The sequence below is a fragment of the Coregonus clupeaformis genome, chromosome 30 (assembly GCF_020615455.1).
Source record: "Coregonus clupeaformis isolate EN_2021a chromosome 30, ASM2061545v1, whole genome shotgun sequence".
In the NCBI taxonomy this organism is placed as follows: Eukaryota; Metazoa; Chordata; class Actinopteri; order Salmoniformes; family Salmonidae; genus Coregonus; species Coregonus clupeaformis.
The window spans coordinates 15,192,635-15,202,226 of NC_059221.1; the positions used below are offsets into that span (position 1 = coordinate 15,192,635).

General features: G+C 41.1%; 2 protein-coding genes across 2 annotated transcripts in view; one reads left to right on the plus strand and one right to left on the minus strand.

Annotated features, from left to right (window-relative positions):
* spryd3 (SPRY domain containing 3) overlaps positions 1-3,561 on the minus strand; it is a 127,282-nt gene extending 123,721 nt beyond the window's left edge. Inside the window, exons 1-2 of the mRNA XM_041856655.1 lie at positions 3,466-3,561; positions 489-714 (exon numbers count right to left, since the gene is read on the minus strand). Coding sequence (XP_041712589.1) covers positions 489-607 — 119 coding nt within the window. The 5' untranslated portion in view covers positions 608-714; positions 3,466-3,561. The remainder of the gene's footprint in view (positions 1-488; positions 715-3,465) is intronic.
* Positions 3,562-6,307: 2,746 nt separating this feature from the next.
* Positions 6,308-9,357, plus strand: igfbp6b (insulin-like growth factor binding protein 6b). Its single transcript, XM_041857982.1, has 4 exons — positions 6,308-6,903; positions 7,984-8,018; positions 8,811-8,930; positions 9,198-9,357. Exons 1-4 carry the CDS (start codon positions 6,564-6,566, stop codon positions 9,309-9,311), a joined length of 609 nt encoding a protein of 202 aa, XP_041713916.1. The 5' UTR covers positions 6,308-6,563; the 3' UTR covers positions 9,312-9,357.
* The last annotated feature ends 235 nt before the right edge of the window (positions 9,358-9,592 follow it).

The following is a 9,592-nucleotide window of genomic DNA, read 5'->3' on the forward strand; positions in this document are numbered from 1 at the left end:
TGAGGTAGTCATAAAAAAATCATGTTAAACACTATTACTGCACACAGAGTGAATCCATGCAACTTATGTGAATTGTTAAGCAAATTTGTACTCTTGAACTTATTTAGGCTTGCCATAAAGGGGTTGAAATACTTATTGACTCAAGACATTTCAGCTTTTAATTTTTAATTAATTAGTAAACATTTCTAAAATACATAATTCCACTTTGGCATTATGGAAGGCACTGTATGTTAAGGTAACAGGCCAGTGGAAAATAATCTCAATTTAATCCATTTTAAATTTAGGCTGTAACACAACAAAATGTGGAAAAAGTCAAGGGGTGTGAATACTTTCTGAAGGCACTGTAAAAGTGTAGCCTAATACATGGGCTTGGGTAGAGTTGTAATCTTCAACCAGTTTACAACCAGAATTGATTGAAATCTTGTTGCGATGACATTTCAAACTAGTGGATCCGCTGGGAACCCTCTTGCCACTCATAACAGGCTCACCTGAGTGTGTCTCCATTCTTCAGCATTCTTTTGTAGCGCTCCTGAAAGCGTACAGCACGCACATCTCTGATCCTCCTCCGCCAGTTCAGGAACCTGTAGTGTAGGTTGATGTCATCCATCTTGACTTGAGGCTCAGGTCAGGATTGGCTAAATCTGGTGTGTTCAGGTAGGGCTAGTGTAAAAACCAGCACACTCAGTAGCTTTCCAGAAGACCGGTTGGTTACCCCTGTATTTGAGGGAGGGATAAAAGGGTGAGTCAAATTCTCTACATGGAAGCTAATTGGTAGAAACCTAGGTGAGCAAGGTACAAATTACGGGGGAGCCAGGGGGGGCTCAGCTGCCTGAATGAGACGTTAGCGCCTCTAAATGCAACAAAAGTCAAACTTTGGGGGGTCTCTAAATAATGCTAATTTAACCATTCCCCTATTTGTTTAAAATGTAGTGGTAAATATGTAGTACAGTGGTAAGTATGAAAATAAAAGCTTCTAAATGAAACGAACACCCCCACCTCTCTGTCATGGTTTAAACCATTTATTTCTATGTGGTGACGCTGTCCACTCAGTAGTGCTGAATTTTGGCCTCAGCTGAACTCCTTTATGCATCTTCATTTTCGCCATTTGTTTGCCATGCCTCCTTGATAAAAAATAGGCTTTATTCCAATGTATTAGATGTATCTGTTGATTTATCATTGCTTGCTTTTGTCAGTCAGATGTTTAGAGCGATCATTGCTTTGCCAGAAGTAGTAGCTTTATTATTTTCTATCAATATTTGTTTTCTTTCCTGGATCAGCTGATGGTTGAAAAATATCACTAGACAACTAGCCTACAGCTAGACACCAATTTTCATCCAATCCATACAACAAGTAGGCTATACGTTAATGACAGTAGGCCTATACTGTGACTCTTTCGTTTAGAAGAGGTTTTAATGTTCGGTTAGAAGCATTCAATTTTGAAATGGCATAGGCCTACGTTATTTGGGATTTGTGTTCCCATGAGAACTGTTTTCACAGAAAAACATAACGAAATGTTACGTAGGCATAGTTACACTTACAGTGCATTTTCCGAGATCTACAAGACCCATGATTCATACAGGGTTTAAGTTCAATGTTCTAATTAAAATTGTTAAATGCTTAATAATGACAAATAACACTGTCATAAATGTTATAATAAAGGTAGTGTTTTATGTCACACGATCTGTGAAGACAAAACATTAACTCATGAATTATGGGCAACTCATGAACTAGAGTGTAAAACATGTTTTGATTCAATTCATGTATTATATTGAATGTAGGCTACCTATTCTGCATGTGTTCATGTGTGTAAAATTGCCTCGGCTGAGAGGGTAGCCTACCGGCAGTGGTGTAGGCCTAGCGGAGGGTAAACGCAAGTAACCGTGTTTACCTACCTTTTTCTGAAAAATGCATTGAACGTATAGGGAGCATATTTTTTTTACCGTGACCAGCAATCAGAGTTTACCGTCTACATCACTGGCTAACGGTAGGCCTATTTGAAGTTCATGGTAATATACATTGTAGACTACTAGTCTAGTAAGTTGTCCATATGTGTTGTTAGGGTGTCCATCCTGTTTTCCTGGGACAGTTTCTGCCTCATTTCAGGTGTCCCGACTTTTCAGGCTACAAAAAAGGTACATTTGTCATACAATACGCACCAATTAATGTAGGCCTAATCAATGGCAATCACTGAATGTCATTAGGCACACTTTTTAGTGCTTTGTAACAGATGTCTATTTCCATTCATCAAATGGTGTGAGTATAGGCTACATGCAGTTTGGATGCTGGAATTATTTTGGAGTGGACGAACATGCACAGGTAGCCTACTTTTTGAAGTGATTTGTTTGACAATCAGATGAAAATATCACGACTTGTTGTGTTCATGCCAAGTGCGTGCACTCTATTGAACCCGAATGTCATGGTGTAATTCGCACTCTGTAGGTGAGTGTTTTATCGTTAACTAGTACAGTAGTACAGGGGCGGGGGGGGCAGGACCGAGTTTGGGAAACCCTTAGCTCTTGAAAACTTTTGCAGGCATTCTGCCTTCTCCCTACAGTTCAGGCATTAGGGTCGCCCACGACTAGCTCATGTGAACTACAATCCCAACGCGTTGCTTAACTTTTAGAAATGTAAATAATCATCCCTTGCGATATGGCTTTCGAAACATATGGCCCTTATCTTTCATTACAAGAAAGAATCCTTCAAATAAAAGATGCACTTAGTCTAGTAGTTTTGCACAGGTACATACAGCTCCATCCATCCAACAAAACTAAACTTCCCAAGTTAAACTTGCACACAGGTGTTAGATAGCTAGATAGCTAACTAGCAGAGATGGTCGTCTAATGTCTTCCGTAAACAAGAGCTGTAACATGGAGATATGGCTGTGTGGGAACACTAACCCCAGAACGCTGTGTATCAATTTAACCTTTCGTTTTTTAAATGTATTTTCTGCTGATATTAAAGATAAGGTCCTTATGCTTTCGAAAACGTACCGCAAGCGACGTGTGTTAATGTTCAGATTGAGCGTCGGGGCTCTTAACAAAACTCCCCTGTACAGAAGACGCCTTTGTCCAAGGACTCTTATGTGTAATGTAATGGAACTGAGAGTCATGCTCAAGGGCTAGGAAACCCTGAACTAGTAAACACAATTCGAAAAACAATGCATGACATGCAAACCGTCTTCAAAAGATTTAACTAGCAAAGTTGGCTAACTTTCATTGACGTTAGCAAAATATTTCAGCCAATGTGGCATTAAAAGTCAGTTAGCTAGGAAATAGTCTAGTAATAAGCTATTTAGCTAGTGGTACCTAACGTTATCGATATTAGCAAAACAATTTGAGCAACGCTTCAGTAGCTAACGTTACCTAAGTAGCATGCTAGCTAGCTCATTTCGGACAAATAGATTCACTATCCACCTTGCTAGAGCGGTGACTACACCGCATACCACTATTCTTGTGAAATGCTTACCATTTGTCCAGTATGTTATTAATTAATTATTTCAAAAGCACTTGTGTTCATTTGGTAAGACTCCAAAACTCTACAGTAGAAAAACTTTGTAGACGTATGGCGCTTCCTAGTGACATCAGACACCGGTAACTTCAGTGAGCCAATCAAAGCTAGCCATGAGAGAGACTGACGAGCTGTGAAACCAATTCCATATCAGAATCATAAAATCATATTTTGTGATATAGAATAGGTCTGTCTGTGTACAGAGACGTGTGTCCAGAGGCATTGGTGCTCCCCGATAAAGGGAACCAATGAGATATTGTAATTGGTTATTCCCACAATATGAATTGTCCTGGACACAATATGTCACTATATGAGCTAGTGACAACTTTTGCCCTTTCTTTACCCTATGGGAAAACTGTTTGCTACAATAGGCCTTGGACACAAATGGAGTTTCCCAGATACTGTAGCACTGGGTGGTTAGAAGGTGTGGAGGGCATGCAGTCATATTTTGTGAGAAGAGGAGAGGAGGACATAATAGGAGTAGCCTATATCTGACTCAATAGAGACCTAAAGGGGGCGGGGGGAGAAGGAGGGAGGAAAAATGAGTAATCCAGGGAGTGTGGAAAAAGAGAGCCCCCATTGGTCTGGCGTGTCTCTTGGAACATTCTCCTGACAGAACATTTGGAAACAGACTAGGTAGGGCTGTAGCTGATGTAGCTAGCATTGATGGGAACACAAGACGGCAGGTGATTTCTGTTCTTAGTGCCAAGATTAATCATTCCTAATAATAACATCAGGCAGCTGACAACCAAGAAGGTTTTCACCAAGTGGGGTTTCGGAACTATTCGATGTAGACTAGTCTGTGTGTTCCAGAATGTCTGTGGGTTCTGGAGCTTTGGGAAGCATTGAGCTGTCGCTGTGTTCTAGATAGAATTTTGCCCACAGATGCAGCAGGTGATCCAGCAGCTTGTTCAAGACCCAATCATGCATATATGTGCCCTTATTTTAGTGGTGCTTTGCCATTACAAGTTCAATGTTGTTAGATCAACATATTTTTATATCCTGTTTAATGCTCTCTGAAATGCTAGTTTGTCTTTTGATATCATTATGTTGATGTTGCCTCATGACAACAGTTTATTGTCCTTACAGGAGCCTCCTCCATGAAAGTAACCTCAGACAAACTATAGCACCCAACACTATGAGATAGATGGCCTAGATAAGAGGAGTGGATTTCTAACCTATGGGGCTCTAACCCTTAGAAACAGAATTAGCCATTATAATTCTATGGATTCATTAGAGTCATTCTAATTATAATGCATCAATCTAAATATATGCTCTATGATCCTCCAGCTAAGGCTGGCTTATCAAATTAACTGTAATATACGTTATAGCTCCATCTCTATTGTTATTCTATGCCTACTATAATCACAACTCTAGAAACACATAGATAACCTTTTTTTTATTCCTTCAACCATGGAATAATGAAATTCAGATTCAGCCATGGCAGAATTACAGAACAATGCAATGGAACTGTAAGTGGTATGAAGTATGAAGAGGTTTGGGGCTCAGGATGGGTGAGAGTAAGTGATCTCTTGAAGATGGCGCCCGTGAAGCAAATCTTGAACAGTTGAGTGCATAGATGGATTGCATTATTAGCAGCTGCCTGCCTGGCACAACCTTTCTCTCTTACAGTCATTATGTACATTCCAGCTAAAGCAAGTCCTCTTTAATTATCCAGTGGATGCCTCTTCCAATGCAAACAATGGCAGCATGGGCAACAAAATATGAATCTACCATCTACCGTCCCCTCAAGACTGCAAAACTTCTTTATATGATTTAGTCCACACATAGTCTCGAGTTTGTAAAAAAGACTGCTGAGAAATCAAGACAACTTTTTATGAAACTTCACTAAACTACATTATATGAAACTATTATAATGTGTTAAATACCCAATCCTTCCATCATCAAGACCTGTCATCCCTGGTCTCAACTCACATTCATTATAGTTTGGCAGGAGGCGGGATAATCCCCCTAGTGGAGCGATATCAATCCATCAACATTGTTTGATCTGGAAAAAGTCCAGCAAACTCCAATGGGTTATAGTTATGCACATGTATTACACAAAGTAGTACATGATACGCCAGCTTCTGAAACATTGTGTTTTTCATGGCAATCAGTTTACATTCAAACACTTCTACTTCTGGAAACCTTTCTTGACTAACATTTGGCACACATCTGTGTAGATCATTATTACATTGTAAAATAAGGTATTTTAACTTTCACCTTTCTTCTGTACATTGACAGTTCAATATCTGTTTAATTCTTTGCAATTGGATCAGTGGTTGTAGTTTTAATTGATTTATCAGTAATTTTTTCATTTAGTACCTATTTTGCGAGATCCAAGCAGTATTCTATATTCTTCTCTGGTCAGGGTTGACAGAGTATTAGAACAACTCATATAAAGCTAGACATTGCAGTCAGTATAGTTGAATGCAACGCAATACCTTGCCATAATTGTTACCATGGCAAATATGATCAGAATGGTATGAATGACATCAATGCATAATGGGGAGAAAGTGAATATATTGTAATGTATACTGTTTGTACATGTTTAACATTACTAGAGAAAGGAGTCAGTCTATGGGGGTGTGTTGATATACAGTAGGAAAGGAAGGGGTGGGGGAGATTTTGATAATTTCCTAAAGGAAAATAATCCACCCCCCCACCTCTCTCTACTCCCTCTCTGCCTTCCTCCCTCTCTCCCTCCCTCTCTCCCTCCCTCTCTCTCTCTCTCTCTCTGAGTCCCAGCCCCTGAAGGTGTCATAACTGTGCTCTCTCTCTCCCTCTCTATCACCGCCTTTCAGATCTTTAAAAGCTGCTGCTTTGCTGTGTCTCTCTCGATCTCCATTTGTCTCCTCTTGCACTGCAGGGGACTCCTGGCTGCCTAACGATTGAACCGACTAAGCACCAAGCAAAACTGAAGAGACGGAGAGAGGACAGAGAGAAAGAGATAAATATACATCCAGAAATAGCATCAGCCACATTTGACTGACTGAGAGAGAAAGAGAGAGAGAGAGAGAGTGTGTGTGGAGCTGAACCTGAGACCTGGACAGAAAATGCCTCTCCTTTCTAACTTAACGACTATTGTCTTGTTGCTGATTGCTCACTGCGGATCTTGGATTCTGGCTAACCGCTTGGGCCCCTACAAGGGTTGTCCCTCCTGTAGAGAACCTTTGGGGGCAGGTCGGGCCCCCAGAGACCATATTGGGCAAGCAGGCAGCACATCCATGTTGGCCCAGGGAGAGCCCTGTGGTGTGTACACCCTGAGCTGTGCCAAGGGGCTGCGCTGCGTGCCCCCTCCACAGGAACACAGTCCTCTCCAGGCGCTGCTGCAGGGCAGGGGCTTCTGCACCAAGCACAGCAGGACCAGTCCCACAGAGAGGCCCCACCCCACAGGTAAGACTGAGACACACACCACTGGCACGTCTAATAGTATTCAATTCAGCTCTGTGTTGTCTGTGTTTGTTAAGGCAATTATACCTACAGCTTAGCTTATGAATCATTGGAAGTAAGATACACACTCTCCTATCGTCAGTGTGAGGATTGTATGTGATGTTGGTGTGCACCAAAAAGAAATGCTAGTACTGTTTTATTATAAGAGTATGACATTTAGTGTCAGATACATGACAGGCTCCAAATATGGATGTGAAAGGGCTGCATGGTCTTGATTTCTATACTGCAGTGCCTCTGCATGGTGTCTTGTGACAAACATCTCATTTTAGGGACTGTAGGACTAGAAGTCTCAAATGTTGGATTGAGCAGCATATCATCAGTCATGTAATAAAAGGATTTAGTCAACACTATGATGCACAGACACTTGAGGCACTCTTTAGGTGTATTGGTACGTTGCAGCTTGTGTAAGTATGTGTGTGCAAGTATGTGTATATATATATGCATGTGATGTGTATGGTTATGGTACTGTACATGCATTTCAAAGAGAGGGTGTGATCTCTGTGTGTGTGTGCATTTTATTGACAGCACAGAATGTGTTATACTGTCACCTACAGTCCGATAAGGATGCTTTTCATTGCAAGGGGTCTCCATCTACTGTTCAGACTAAGCCACTGCGATTCCTTAGGAAGGACATGCTACAGAAAATATAAATTCAGAGCTGAATCACTGTATCCAGTAAAGATATAGGGTCTTCATTTGAGCCAGTTTGCTACAGCAGGAAAATAATCCTGCAGCAACAGGAAATGTGATTTTATATGTGGATCATAATTAATGGACATTTTTGTAGTGGTTGATACATTTTTTGTAAGGGAAATTACAAACTTCAGAAGCCTTTTCAAACCTCAAATACAATACAAGTTTTACATTTCCTGCATTGCACCTGTATATACTTGATGCTTCATGTCTCGCAACAGCTTGAAACAAAACACTTCTAACTTATATTTTGATATCAGAGATGGTTTAAGGTTCTTAGTAATGCCCTGGTTTAATGTATTATTGTTAATGTGATGCTCTCTCCTATAGGTCCACATCCTTCACAAAGTGGTGAAATAGAAAAGGTAAGTATTATCCAAGTATGGTATCTGCTTAAGCCACTTGATGCAGTAAGCTAATAATGATTTCTACTTACATTTACCCACATCTGCTTAAATCAGAAAAATATGTAGAGCTGCTTACATAATGCATTCATATTCATACAGATAGATAGTGTATGATGGAAGGAGTCGGGGAGAGAGAGTTATTACTGAAGCTGCTGTGCTATCTGGGTGATACAGCGACAGCAGTACCACATATACTGCTCTAAAGCCATACATTATGGTGCATGATGTGTATGCCGCTATGCGGCAGAACTAATAGACCATGATGTGAATCAGTAAAGTTTAGACTCGACTGTGGCGGCCTTGGATTTTTCACTTTATGAGGAGAGGAGAGGAGGTGGATCTGCAATGAAACACAAACCCAACATAGAATTGATTTCTACAATTTGACAGATACTGCCTACTTAGTCACACAGTTGCTTCAAACCACTCTAAGTGACCTGAAAAAGCACAGTCCTTGTGTAACAATATCATTATATAATGACATGATATTATGTGACATATAATATGTTTTGCTTCTGGCTTCATGCTGCATCACTGACCTCCATCTTCTATGATATCCACACGTGTTGTAGCTACTCTAATAGGCTACTAATGGTTTTCTATCATCATAACCATGGGCTTCTCTGCACTTCCTGTCATTTAAAATGTAGGCTCTCCCCTTGTATACAGTAGTTACTGTATTTATCAATGTATAGTTGCTGTATTTATGACTGTATAGTTTCTGTATTTATCAATGTATCCTCTTTTTAGGCACCCTGCCGTAAGCTGCTCAATAGTGTTCTGCGAGGTATTGAGCTCACTATCTTTCAGTCTGATCGTGACATCTATATCCCCAACTGTGATACTCGGGGCTTCTACAGGAAAAAGCAGGTAGATATAGAGCAGCACGGTTGTTGACGTGAATATCTGCCTGTGTATGAATAGTATATGTGTTTATGAGATCAAGAGAGTGGCATGCTATTCCTCTTTTCAATTGCATGCTATCTCTCTATTCAATTCAGCCGAAAAATGTCTCCATGGCCAGAGGCTCTGGATAAAGGACACTTTGCTTCCAGGCCCTCTGGGCTGTGGGCATGCTGACAATAGTTATATGGTATGATGACATATTATCATTCTCTATCCTCTCACACAACACAGTGTCGCTCCTCCAAGGGCATGCAGCGTGGCCACTGTTGGTGTGTGGATGAGCTGGGTACCGCCTTGCCCTCACGTGCCAGCGAAGACGGCACTTTACCATGCGATGGAGAGTGAGGGAGGTCCTTGTCCCAAAACTTTGAGCCTGGAGGAGGGGGAGTAAGCGGAGGAGGAGGAGGAGGAGGAGGAGGAGGGGGAGGAGGAGGAGGCGGGGGAGGAGGAGGAGGAGGAGGAGGAGAGGGGGTTTAGCTTTAGCTTGTGCTAGACAATGCCTGGACAGGAGACACCAGGGATTAAACCACTTCCTATGGAAATTACTCCAAATTAGCTTACTGTCCTCTAGTCAAGAAACAGCCAAACAAAGACACATACCTACAGTACTACAGTAGCAATTCCCA